The 14,663-nt window shown below is 42.3% G+C and overlaps 1 protein-coding gene across 1 annotated transcript; it reads left to right on the top strand.

The window, feature by feature from the left end:
- The first annotated feature begins 4,039 nt into the window (after positions 1 to 4,039).
- Positions 4,040 to 11,233, top strand: LOC118371507 (calreticulin-like). Its single transcript, XM_035756978.2, has 9 exons — positions 4,040 to 4,224; positions 4,803 to 4,904; positions 5,243 to 5,446; positions 6,040 to 6,134; positions 6,230 to 6,439; positions 7,105 to 7,218; positions 9,114 to 9,257; positions 9,829 to 9,921; positions 10,168 to 11,233. The coding sequence occupies exons 1-9, from the start codon at positions 4,137 to 4,139 to the stop codon at positions 10,333 to 10,335; spliced, it is 1,218 nt and encodes a 405-aa protein (XP_035612871.1). The 5' UTR covers positions 4,040 to 4,136; the 3' UTR covers positions 10,336 to 11,233.
- The last annotated feature ends 3,430 nt before the right edge of the window (positions 11,234 to 14,663 follow it).

Genomic DNA, 14,663 nt, shown 5'->3' with positions numbered 1-14,663 from the left:
GAACAAGTAGTTGATAACCTGCAAAATCGGCAGTCTTTCCTACTTACAAAGCATGTAGAGGTCTATCATTTTTATCATAGGGACACTTCAACTGTGAGAGACGGAATCTAAAACAAAAATCCAGAAAATCAAATTGTATGATTTTTAAGTAATTAATTTGCATTTTATTGCATGACATAAGTATTTGATCACCTACCAACCAGTAAGAATTCTGGCTCTCACAGACCTGTTAGTTTTTCTTTAAGAAGCCCTCCTGTTCTCCACTCATTATCTGTATTAACTGCACCTGTTTGAACTCGTTACCTGTATAAAAGACACCTGTCCACACACTCAATCAAACAGACTCCAACCTCTCCACAATGGTCAAGACTAGAGAGCTGTGTAAGGACATCAGGGTTAAAATGTTAGACCTGCACAATTCTGGGTTTAGACCAAAAAGCTCTATGAGGCGTGAAGAGGGCACAACAAAACCTATTCCCCCTCAGGAGACTGAAAAGATTTGGCATGGGTCCTCAGATCCTCAAAAGTTTTTACAGCTGCACCATCAAGAGCATCCTAACGGGTTGCATCACTGCCTGGTATGGCAACTGCTCGGCCTCTGACCGCAAGGCACAGAGGGTCGTGCGTACGGCCCAGTACATCACCGGGGTCAAGTTTCCTACCATCCAGGACCTCTATACCAGGCGGTGTTAGAGGAAGGTCCTAAAAATTGTCAACGACTCCAGCCACCCTAGTTATAGACTTTTCTCTCTGCTACCACATGGCAAGCGGTACTGGAGCGCCAAGTCTAGGTCCAAGAGAATCCTAAACAGCTTCTACCCCCCCAAGCCATAAGACTCCTGAACAGCTAATATAATGGCTTCCCAGACTACTTGCATTGCCCCCCTTCTTCACTGCTGCTACTCTGATCAATGGAAACAGGATGCACCTGAGATCAATTTGGAGTCTCATATCACATGGTCTGAAGACTTATGTAAATAAGGTATTTCTGTTTAAAAACAAATTCTGAATTAGCTGAAATGTAAAACAAAAAATATGTTTTTGCTTTGTCATTATGAGGTATTGTGTGTAGATTGATGAAGAAGAAAAATAATTGAATCATTTTTAGAATATGGCTGTAACGTAACAAAATGTGGAGAAAGTCAAGGGGTCTGAGTACTTTCCGAATGCACTACATTTTACATATTGTTGTGGTTCATTTCTTTACTATCAAATGAGGAGAGACAAACTGATCACACAAGTCAGAGTTATACTTAAACTAAATCTTGAATCACTTTTTAATAATAGTGCAGGCCAATACAACGCACACACATAAAGGGAATCGATTGAGTGCTCTATCATAATGTTGGCTGGTCGACGATTCACGGTCAAATGATTCGTTGAGAGCACCGGGACAAAAGTACAAAGGTCTTTTATGGCCAAGATACACCCCTTTCAACCTACATGACAAACAACAGATCTATATAATGGGTCACAAGGTTAAGATCTGTATGAAAGATACCTATAATATATAGCAGACAACTGTTGACACGGCAGATACTTTCATTGTATAGAGACCAGTTTCTGGCCCTCCGACTCCAAACTGGAGTCGTCTCTCTCTGGTATGGTATAGAAAAGCAACATTAACCCATGCTCTTGAATGCTCTTTAGGTTTTATCACCCAAAATACATTGTCATTTTCCTGTTAGTGTTATCTCCCATCCTCAGTAGAACACACACACACACAATAGTTAAGAATACTCTATTCTGTCGAATAAAATAACCATTTGATAAAAGTATTACAACATAATCTTGCAATTTTTCCTCTCACAATATACATTTGACATTTTATTACTGAACAAATATATAAATGCAACATGTAACAATTTCAATGATATTACTGAGTTACAGTTCATATAAGGATATCAGTCAATTTAAATGGATAAATTAAGACCTGCTCTATGGATTTCACCTGACTGGGCGGGGGCTTAGTCGTGGGTAGCCACTGGGAAGCCAGAGCCAGCCAATCAAAATGTGTTTTTCCCTACAAAAGAGCTTTATTACAGACAGAAATTCTCCTCAGTTTCATCAGCTGTCCAGGTGGCTGGTCTCAGACGATCCCGCAGGTGAAGAAGCTGGATGTGGAGGTCCTGGGATGGCATGGTTACATGTGGTCTGCGGTTGTGAGGCCAGTTGGACATACTGACAAATTTTCTAAAACAACATTGGAGGTGGCTTATGGTAGAGAAATTAACATTCAATTCCCTGGCTACAGTTCTGGTGAGGACCACCACTTTACATGTTGCCTTTATATTTTTGTTCAGTATACAGTACCAGTCAAAGGTTTGGACACACCTACTCATTCAAGGGTTTTTCTTTATTTTTCCTATTTTCTAGATTGTAGAATAATAGTGAAGGCATTAACACTATGAAATAACACATATTAAATCATGTAGTAACTAAAAAAGTGTTAATCAACAAATCAAAATATATTTTACATTTGAGATTCTTCAAAGTAGCCACCCTTTGCCTTGATGACGGCTTTGCACACGCTTCTTTTTCTCTCAACCAGCCTCATGAGGTAGTCACCTGGAATGCATTTCACCTAATTGGTGTGCCTTGTTAATTTGTGGAATTTGTTGATTTATTAATGTGTTTGAGCCAACCGCTGTGTCTTTGTGAGACGCAGAGTAGGTGGAAGGATTAACAGGCATGGCTACCACAGCATTCTGCAGCAATATGCCATCCCATCCCGTTTGCGCTTAGTGGGACTAGTGGGACAGTGAAGCTAGTTGAGAGAATGCCAAGAGTCTTCCTTTTTTTGTGGCGGTCCTCATGAGAGGCAGTTTCATCACAGTGCTTTATAGTTTTTGCGATTGCACTTGAAGAAACTTTCAAAGTTCTTGAAATTTTTCGGGTTGACTGCCCTTCATGTCCTAAAGTAATGACGGACTGTCGTTTCTGTTTACTTATTTGAGCTGTTCTTGACATAATATGGACTTGGCTTTTTACCAAATAGGGCTATCTTCTGTATACCTCCCCTACCTTTTCACAACACAACCGATTGTCTCAAATGCATTAAGAAGGAAGGAAATTCCACAAATAAACTTTTAGCAAGGCACACCTGTTAATTGAAATGCATTCCAGGTTACTACCCCATGAGGCTGGTTGAGAGAATGCCAAGCGTGTGCAAAGCTGTCAAGGCAAACATGGGCTACTTTGAAGAATCTCAAATATAAAATATATTTGGATTTGTTTAACACTTTTTTTTGGTTACTACATGATTCCATATGTGTTATTTCACAGTGTTGATGTCTTCACTGTTAAAAACTACAATGTACAAATAAAGAAAACACCTGGAATGATTAGGTGTGTCCAAACTTTTGACTGGTAATGTACATACATATGTAACAGTATAACTTTAGATCGTCCCCTCGCCCATACCCGGGCGCAAACCAGGGACCTCTGCACACATCAACAACAGTCACCCGCGAAGCATCGCTACCCATCGCTCCACAAAAGCCGCGCATCTTGCAGAGCAAGGGGAACCACTACTTCAAGGTCTCAGAGCAAGTGATGTCCACGGTTGAAACGCTACCGCTGACTAGCTAGCCGTTTCACATCCATCCATCCATCCATCCATCCATCCATACATACATACATACATACATACATACATACATACATACATACATACAGTACCAGTCAAAAGTTTGGACACACCTACTCATTCAAGTATTTTCTTTATTTTTTAATATTTTCTACATTGTAGAATAAGGCTCAATCTGACCATGAATCTGATTTTAAAAGTTAGGCAATGTTGTATTTGAGCTAACCCTAACCCTTTTCCTACGCTGCTACGTTAATTATCCTAACCTGCTAAATACATTTTGACATAAACTCTGTACTATCAATTCAAAACAATTTACCACTGGATCAGCGGAATTTAGTTCACCGGAAGAGGAATGACCGAGCGTGTGTTTCGTGGTCTCATCTGATTGGTTAAGGATGATAGCGTTTGAACCAATGAGAGGCAGACATCTGTTCACTCGAGCAACTCCGAAATTGCTTTCCCTTCCTTGTCATTCATTGAAATCACAAGACATTACCTGGAAGAGTCTCTTTTGAGGACAACGTTTAAGCTTTAGGCGGTCAAAATGCAGGTCTTGGGAGCATTCGCGATAATTCTGTCCATATTTTCTGTTCATTCTACCGTTTATTTCCAAGAACAATTCCTTGATGGAGGTAAGTTCGTTTTATTTCTGACGGTCCACCCTCGTCTAGAAACGTTAGCTAGCTAGCCCACTTACTCAGGCCATGCACAAGTTTCAAAGATGGACCTGGAAATGAGTTGTCACACTGCCTTCTCTTCAATTGAACTGTATGCTGCATATTTTGTTGCACATGCATTATTTACATGTTAATGCTAGCTATATTGCTACATATTGAAAGAAAATTAGCTTTGACAATGTAACATTTGCAGACGTAGTTAGGTAACTACAGTCACGTTTAGTTAGGCTACGCTGGTCTATTCAGACAGAATCATGAGTTCTATTTGTAACATTTGACTCACCATACCTAATCATCAAGCCATTTGTTTTTGTGTATGTCATCAGAGAAGTAGCTGGTGACACTTTTAAAAAAAACAATTAAAACTGAAATGAATGTTTTTGCCCTTATCAGATGGTGTCCAGACTGTAAAATTACTGTGTTTGAGATGGAGAAGGCCTTGTGCCATATTTTCCACTGTTTTGCGGATGTCAGTGACTGGTCTTCATTTTTTTGATGATTCTGACTTCATTGGTTGGTGTATCTTTCTGCAGATGCCTGGAAGACTCGCTGGCTGGACTCTAAGCACAAGGCAGACTACGGAGAGTGGAAACTGACAGCTGGTAACTTCTATGGAGATGCTGAGAAGGACAAAGGTTAGTTCATTATTGCCTCCTGGGTCGATGACCTTACTGGGTCAGTTTATTTATTGTCTCCTGGGTCAGTGCTGCCTACTAAGGTTTAGGGTCATTTCAGGAAGTGAACTGAAATTCCTACTTTGGTTGGAGCTTTTCGGTTTACTTCCTGAATTGATGGAATTTACCACAATTGTGCAGCCTGCTGTTTGGCTGGGGTCTTGAACATGTTATGTTATTAACTAAGATACTGATAATGGCTGTTTGTGATTTGTGACTATTGTGTTGTCAGCCATTATGACTGTTATACAGCGAGTATTCATCAGTGTGACCATGCAACACTCTGGCTGTGTCCCCAGGTCTACAGACGAGCCAGGACGCCCGTTTCTATGCTGCATCGGCCCGCTTCGAACCCTTCAGCAACGAGGGAAAGACTCTGGTGATCCAGTTCACTGTGAAACACGAGCAGAAAATTGACTGTGGTGGCGGTTATGTCAAGGTGTTCCCCTCCACCCTTGACCAGGCTGAGATGCACGGAGACTCCCAGTACTACATCATGTTCGGTAGGTACCTCTGTCTGGTCTTATGGGCAGTGCACTGGCGTGTATTCATTAGGGCACATCATAGAAAATTGTAGCCAAACATTTTGAGTAGGTTTATTTCCTAGTCTAATAACATGGGCAGGAACATCAGGACTGGTGTGTGACGATGACTCAATTATATTGGACAACTTTGTGGTGATAGGAAGGTCTCTACTAGAGGTCGACCGATTATCATTTTTCAACGCCAATACCAATTTATTGGAGGACCAAAAAAAGCCCAAGCCGATTTCATTATTTATTTGTGTATTTGTAATAATGACAATTACAGCAATACTGAATGAACACTTTTTTATTTTAACTTAATATAATACATCAATAAAATCTATTTAGTCTCAAATAATGAAACATGCTCAATTTGATTTAAATAATGCAAAAACAAAGTGTTGGATAAAGTAGAAGTGCTGTATGTGCCCTGACTGCGTGCAATAAACGCAAGAGAAGTAACACAATTTCCCTAATTAATATTGCCTGCTAACATTAATTAAATTCAACTAAATATGCAATTAGCACCTCTAGTGCTAATTTGATCATACTCTGTCCTGCGACCTGTACAGGCCCTGACATCTGTGGCTACAGCACCAAGAAGGTCCACGTTATCTTCAACTACAAGGGCAAGAATCACCTCATTAAGAAGGAAGTCAAGTGCAAGGTAAGGTGCTCTCGTTTTGAGTTCTGTCCTCTTACCGTCTCACTGTCACACACACACCAACTTTAACCTAAGCGATCTCTCTTCCCCCTCTTCAGGATGACGAGCTGACCCACCTGTACACGCTGATCCTGAACCCAAACCAGACCTACGAGGTGAAGATCGATAATGAGAAGGTTGAGTCAGGCACTCTGGAGGAGGACTGGGACTTCCTGCCGGCTAAGACCATCAAGGACCCCGAGGCCAAGAAGCCCGAGGACTGGGACGACCGCCCCAAGATGGACGATGCTGAAGACACCAAGCCAGAGGTACAACCACTGTTTTTAAACACCACGTGGCACCAAGCCTATTCAAATAAAACTTATCTAAACTGCATTTAGATCGTATGAAGACACTTTACTGTAAAATACACCCAGGAAAAGAAAGTAGAGGACAGATGCCTCATTATTACTATAGTCAGTGGAGGAGCTGAGTGTATTTTATTTAACTAGGCAAGTCGGTTAAGAACAAATTCTTATTTTACAATGACGGCCTATTCCCCCCGGCCAAACCCCCCGGCCAAACCCCCCGGCCAAACCCGGATGACGCTGGGCCAATTGTGCACCGCCCTACGGCCGGTTGTGATACAGCCTGGAATGATGCCTCTAGCACTGAGATGCAGTGCCTTAGACCACTGCGCCACTCGGGAGGGGCTAGTAGCAACACCACCTCAGAGGTTTCACTGTTTGAGTTCCTGTTCTTCTGATAGACTATTAAACTCGAAAGTACTGTGGAGCTCCTGCTCTTAAATATAAACAGGACCAGAGTACCTACACCTATTTCCGTCCAAGTCATATATTATTATTGGTTTTACCATGATATGGTGAGGCTGACCTCGACATGCCAGAGCAGGAAGTGATTTTTATATTGTGAGTTATGTTTCCAGGATTGGTCCAGTAAGCTATACTGTAGTAGTAAATGACTGTTGTTCCAGGACTGGGATGTGGCTGAGAACATCCCTGACCCTGATGCCAAGAAGCCTGACGACTGGGACGTGGACATGGATGGAGAGTGGGAGCCGCCTGTGATCACCAACCCAGAGTACAAGGTTTGTGTTAAACTAGGCTGGGGCGGTGATCAGTGATCACACTATACCCGTGTTCCTCAACTCCTGTCTACAAGCCCAGAACAAGTGTACCTAATTCAACTAATCAAAGGCTTGATATCTGTAGTTTGTCTCAGATTTGTTAGTGTGGTTCTAGGACAAAAATTTGCAAAGGATGGTACTCGAGGACATTAGTTGAGAAACACTATCAGCTTATCAAACTGAACCAAGAGGAGTGTTTTCAGCTAATTTGTCAATGAGATGTGCTTAGACAGAGTGGTATTCAAGACCGCAACGTTGTAGAAACATGTTATTCTTGAAAGGGAAGTTCTAGCAACATTTTTGCAACAGCTTTTGTTGCCATTCAGTTTTTGTGAAATGGAATGGAGGAAGTTGTTTCCTGAAATAATGCCACACAATTTGGACCGTTTGTTGCGAAACTGGTTAGGACTTAACCTTTGTGCAACTGGCACAAGTTGAGGAAGACTCTATAGACATTATCACACTGCATTGTTCTTAACCCCAGGGCTAGATGCATTGTTCTTAACCCCAGGGCTAGATGCATTGTTCTTGGCCCCAGGGCTAGATGCATTGTTCTTGGCCCCAGGGCTAGATGCATTGTTCTTGGCCCCAGGGCTAGATGCATTGTTCTTGGCCCCAGGGCTAGATGCATTGTTCTTGGCCCCAGGGCTAGATGCATTGTTCTTGGCCCCAGGGCTAGATGCATTGTTTTTGGCCCCAGGGCTAGATGCATTGTTTTTGGCCCCAGGGCTAGATGCATTGTTTTTGGCCCCAGGGCTAGATGCATTGTTTTTGGCCCCAGGGCTAGATGCATTGTTTTTGGCCCCAGGGCTAGATGCATTGTTTTTGGCCCCAGGGCTAGATGCATTGTTTTTGGCCCCAGGGCTAGATGCATTGTTTTTGGCCCCAGGGCTAGATGCATTGTTTTTGGCCCCAGGGCTAGATGCATTGTTTTTGGCCCCAGGGCTAGATGCATTGTTTTTGGCCCCAGGGCTAGATGCATTGTTCTTGGCCCCAGATGCATTGTTCTTGGCCCCAGGGCTAGCTTAGCCTGTGTTCACACAAGCATTTTTTTACATTGGGGTAAGTATTCACATGTATTCCAAAGCCCTGGGATAACGGACAAGCGACCAACATTTTTATTTAGCATTTTAGTCATTTGGTAGATACACTTATCCAGAGCAACTTACAGGAGCAATTGGGGTTAAGTACCTTGCTCAAGGGCAAATCCGGGATTTGTGCCAGCAACCTTTTCGGTTACTGGCCCAAAGCTCTTAACCGCTAGACTACATTTTGTCTCTGACATGCGACCACTGTTTACAAGACACTTGGTAATTAATGCCATTTCCTCTTGCAGCTGGACCAGCATTTGATTTCCAACAGTGATAGTTTCCGAGGTCAGACGGCAAAAACCATGTTTTACTTTTGATATGCGATCTCGCCCCTGTACAGAGATGAATCAAATCAAACTTTATTTTTCACATGCGCCGAATACATAAAAGCTATGAAAAGTGTTTGCTGCCCTTCTAGCAGTTTCTTTAGTTGAGTAAGTACGCAGACATTAGCCAACCTGCATGGCAAACATTTTTGTTTTTGCACGTATTACAGTATTTTGCTCAGATTGAAGGATGAAATGGTATGATTTTACTGATCAAATTAACATGCATATGTCTTCGCTAACCGTGCTCCGGAGCAGGGCCAACTAGCCCACTTATAAAATGTGCAAGAGTGAACATTCGCTTAGCCCCGGGCTAAAATCTTCCTTAGCCCCGGGCTAAAATCTTCCTTAGCCCTGGGCTAAGGTGCAGGAAGAATGCGCCTACTGCTTTTTAAAAACGATGGCTAAGACTAAAGCAACAACCATGCGTTGTCTGCAGGGAGAGTGGAAGCCCAAGCAGATAGACAACCCTAACTACAAAGGAGCCTGGGTCCATCCTGAGATCGATAACCCAGAGTACGCCGCTGACTCTAACATCTACAAGTTTGATGACATCAGTGTCCTGGGCCTGGATCTGTGGCAGGTGAGACTGGACACCACAATGTTAAATATAACATAATACATTATACATAGATGCTACATATTTCAAATATGCATTTTAATGGTGGACACCTGTGAGAAACTCCTATTTTTACCCTCAAGTTTTACCTAACCATGTGACCTTGCCAAGAAACTCCTGAGGGGTTTACTACAAAGCAGGGTCAATGAGCTGGCCAGCTAACGTGCCTAAATATATTTTTAAAAATATGAGCTTGAAATGGGAACGATCTAGCGGACTCCACAGTCAAACACACACATTGAAGTTTAGCTTTTATTAATGACCTTGAAGATTGGTTCTGGTTGTTTATCAATGTTAGCTGGCGAACCCTCATTGACGCTGCTTTGTTGTAAGCTAAGCTAACTGATGCTGGTTAGTTTTAGATGACTCGGAGTAGATCTCGCTTCAAATGTACTTTACCTCTATGGCCTTATGACTATCTACAGTAATGCTAATTGTAGATAGTAGGGCCTTTTCCTGGTCATGTGAGAAATAAATAGCTTTAAAAAAACATTTTATCAATGTAGTTAAGACACCAACATGAGTTTCTTTTCAGGTGAAATCTGGCACAATCTTTGACAACTTCCTGGTCTCAGATGATGTGAAGGAAGCAGAGGAGTTTGGAGCTGAGACATGGGGTGTTACTAAGGTATGTGATAACTATACTGTGTTGAACTGGCTGGTCCTCTATTCTCCTATGAGTGTTCGTTGTACATTCCCAATATTAACACACCATGTTTCAATTCATCAACCAATCAACTCCTTGGTTATTTGAATCGGGTGTCCTAGTGCTGGGCTCGAGCAGAAATGTTGAACATGCCACCTACCACAATAAGGCTTCCAGTTCACTGTCAATACATGTCCATCTACTGTTACCTCTTTACACATGTCACAGGAGCCAGAGAGGAAAATGAAACAGGAGGAAGATGACAAGAAACGTAAAGAGGAAGATGAGAAAAACAAAGAACAAGCCACTGAGGCAGAAGAGGAAGGTGAGGACGAAGAGGAGGCTCCAGAGGAAGGAACTGAGGAAGAAGAGGCTCCAGAGAAAGATGAGCTATAGGCTGGCTTGGACACCAAGTGTCTGTCTGAATCCCAATTCAACCCCTAGCCACCACAGTCTCTGGTGTAGATCTGAGAGATTCAGGAAGGATGTCCACAATTTGACTACAATTCCAACAAGGGCAAGATGGATCTGCCAATTATGCAATCCTCTGAGATCTACACAAGTACCTATGAGCTAGGGGTTGATTTGTGATTTAGGGTGTGTGTCTGGCTCTACTAACCAGGGAGTTATCATGGCTGCTATGCATCCATCCCCTGAGAAGCCAATGGGTCCATTGAGGGTTACAAGCTTTACTGAAATGTATCCCAAATGGCACTCTACCTCTGATATAGTGCTGTTTTGACCAGGACCCCTGGGTAAAAGTATTGCTATATATTAGGTGATCGGGTGCCATTTGGTATACAGATTGGGTGGTATTGGACTTAGTGATTCACACATCAGCTTGTATGTTTATAGGTGATTTCTTTCCCTTATCCAAATATGACATTCATAGGTCCTCCCAGTCCAGTATGTCATGCTTAATTGTGTAGCATGTTCAGTGTCTTTATATCCAACAGCAGTTAATTTTACTTTTGTACCGTGTAACAATGCTATATTCCCCTTGTCCATCGGCTCTGACGTGATTCACAAAGTCACTGGTTGTCATCGTTTGGAAATAAATTGGTTCTTGTACCACTGAATGTTTGTAAAGTGCAACATATTTCTCAACATGCCTTGTCATCCACCTGGCACTTTGTCTTTTCACACATCAGCTCATTGTTATTCTACTGTGTTCTCATTACATCCATTTGTTTCGCACTGAATTTTCCTCACTGTTTGTTTTGTCTTTACTGTTTGTTTCCATACGTGTTCAAATGAGATTACATGCTTGGCCAATTAAAACAGTTGTTGGGTTCTCTGCGTTTTGATGAATATTGTGAACGATTAGTCATTTATAAATTGTCCCTCCTGTTCAATGCTGTGACCGTCAAATACAGGTTAAGTTTCTGCTTTTGAATTTGAAAATTCCTCTTGTTTGAATGGCGTTCCATCCCAACAATGCCAAGGGTCTGTTGGACACAACATATAATTGCTGTCATGTCAACCCCATGTTGTACAGCAATGTCACCTAGGAATGCACACTTTTCTTATAACAATGTTATTGATACCAAAGTTTTATTAAAATAATTTAACTGAGGTCGTATTATTGACCCCTACATATTATACTGAAAATAGTGTTTGATATTAGACACCGTAGGAAAATAATCTGGAAGGGTCTTACTCATGATCAACCAATTAGATTAATTTTAAAATACAAAAATTATTAAACAATTTTGCCACGTGGGTGACAACACAATGAATAGCACTGGCGTTTTATCGCTTAGGTGCAGTTTATACATGTGGTATATTTTCACAATTTAGTACAAAACTCTAAACTGATCAAACGGCAGTTGTTTCAAAACTCTTAACGTTTTCAATTAAGTAGAACAGTCACTTTTTCACATCGCAATACATGTTCATATAAAGTAATTGCCTTTCGCAACGCTCACATTACTTTTGATAGGATTCTCTTTTGTTAATATAGATTTGACTATTAATCCGATTGCTCCGAATCGATCATTTAAACAAACCCATACATTTACATATCTGGTTTGTCTCCTACAGATTTTGAGAACTACATAATGAAAATGCATGTGAAGTAGAAACAAAAAGTATGTGTATATATATATACTTGAATCTACGATGATGACTTATGATTTTACTTCACAATACGTTTAAAGAAAATCTGATATTGACAATATTAGAGACGTGCTTTATGTAACAAATCAACGTTTATTGGTCGCGTACACAGATATGCCGATGTTACAGCAGGTGCAGTGACATTCTTGTGTTTGTAGCTCTTACAGTGCAGTAATACAATACCAGTACACAAATAAAGTCAAAAACAAAGAAATGCATCCCCTACACAGTAAACATGTATCCAAAAAAACAAAGTTGCTAAAACTGCATTGGCTAATACAGAACTGTAATACATGTGATATATTTACGTAGCTGACGCTATTATTGAAAGTGAAAATAGTCCACACATTTTGGTATTAATCGAACCCACAACTCTGGTGCTGCTAGTGCCATGCTCTTACAGTATCACATGTATTTATATAGCCCTTCTTACATCAGCTGATATATCAAAGTGCTGTACAGAGAACCCAGGCTAAAACCCCAAACAGCAAGCAGAAAGGCTCCCTAGAAAGGCCAAAACCTAGGAAGAAACCTAGAGAGAAACCAGGCTATGAGGGGTGGCCAGTCTTCTTCTGGCTGTGCCGGGTGGAGATTATAATAACATGGCCAAGATGTTCAAATGTTCATAATATGTATGAACTGAGCCACGTACAGGACCACTACAATACATACGTACAATACTTGACTACAATACAGGTGGAAGATGTATGATCGCCACCCCCATAAGCGAACCACCCTCCTTCAGGCCATGGATGATATGGTGGGTGATAAGTGCCAGTTTTAAGCCTCGTGAAGTTACTGATACCTCTCAGAAAGTCACCTAATGTCTTCCTAGCGCCATAAAATACCGCCCTTGAATTAACATGGAATGTCAATGGAGGCAAGTTGTTTTCTAAGGCGTCACACTGTCGACGCGTTTACGTCATGTTCATGTCACGTGACACGTACACGTAATGTAGATGTGGTGTTCGAGTCATCTTATGTGTTACTGATTTATGTGTTAGTTTATTATGACAGATCTTACCATGAATGGGCCTCCCAGGTGGCGCAGTGGTCTAGGTTACTACATCGCAGCGCCAGCTGTGCCACCAGAGACCTCCCAGTCGCGGCCGGCTGCGACAGCCTATGCATAGATAATAAACAGAGAGTAGCAGCAGTTAAAAATGGGGGGTGGGGTGGGGACAATGCAAATAGTCTGGGTAGCCATTTGATTAGCTGTTCAGGAGTCTTTTGGCTTGGGGGTAGAAGCTGTTAATTAAGAAGCCTTTTGGACATAGACTTGGCGCTCTGGTACTGCTTGCTGTGCGGTAGCAGAGAGACTAGGGTGGCTGGAGTCTTTACCAATTTTTTGGGGCCTTCCTCTGACACCTCCTCCCTATAGGCTGTCTCATCGTTGTCGGGGATCAGGCCTAGCACTGTGGTGTTGTCGGCAAACTTAATGATGGTGTTGGAGTTGTGCTTGGCCATGCAGTCATGGGTGAACAGGGATTACAGGAGGGTACTGAGCACTCACCCCAGAGGGCCCCCTGTGTTGAGGATCAGTGTGGCAGATATGTTGTTACCTACTCTTACCCCCTGAGGGCGGCCCATCAGGAAGTCCAGGATCCAGTTGCAAATAGAGATGTTTAGTCCCAGGGTCCTTAGCTTAGTGATGAGCTTTGAGGGAACTATGATGTTGAATGCTGAGCTGTAGTCAATGAATAGCATTCTCACATAGGTGTTCCTCTTGTACAGGTGGGAAAGGGCAGTGTGGAGTGCAATAGAGATTGCATCATCTATAAATCTGTTGGGGCGGTATGTTAATTGGAGTGGGTCTAAGGTTTCTGGGATAATGGTGTTGATGTGAGCCATGACCAACCTTTCAAAGCACTTCATGGCTACAGACGTGAGTGTTACAGGTCATTAGTCCTTTAGGCAGGGTACCTTGGTGTTCTTTGGCTCCTCAGGGACTACGGCGGTCTGCTTGAAACATGTAGGTATTACAGACTTGGTCAGGGATAGGTTGAAAATGTTAGTGAAGACACTTGCCAGTTGGTCAGCGCATGCTCGGAATACACGTCCTGGTAATCCGTCTGGCCCTGCGGCCTTGTGAATGTTGACCTGTTTAACATTGGCTACGGAGAGCGTGATCACAAAGTCGCCTGGAACAGCTGATGCTCTCATGCATGCTTCAGTGTTGATTGCCTCTAAGTGAGCATAGAAGTAATTTAGCTTGTCTGGTAGGCTCGTGTCACTGGGTAACTCGTGGCTGTGCTTCCCTTTGTAGTCTGTAATAATATATGCCATTTAGCAGACGCTTTTATCCAAAGCGACTTACAGTCATGTGTGCATACATTCTACGTATGGGTGGTCCCGGGGATCGAACCCACTACCCTGGCGTTACAAGCGCCATGCTCTACCAACTGAGCTACAGAAGGACCAATAGTTTGCAAGACTTGCCACATCCGATGAACGTCGGGGCCGGTGTATTATATTTCAATCTTAGTACTGTATTGACGCTTTGTCTGTTTGATGGTTTGTCGGAGTGCATAGCGGGCTATTTCATTTCAGTGCAGTTGCTTTCTTGTGCATAACCTTAGCCTAAACGGATCCGAAAACACCCCAGG

Source organism: Oncorhynchus keta, chromosome 23 (assembly GCF_023373465.1).
Source record: "Oncorhynchus keta strain PuntledgeMale-10-30-2019 chromosome 23, Oket_V2, whole genome shotgun sequence".
In the NCBI taxonomy this organism is placed as follows: Eukaryota; Metazoa; Chordata; class Actinopteri; order Salmoniformes; family Salmonidae; genus Oncorhynchus; species Oncorhynchus keta.
The sequence above is the reverse complement of the archived record's forward strand: the minus strand, read 5'-3'. Positions and strand labels throughout refer to the sequence as shown.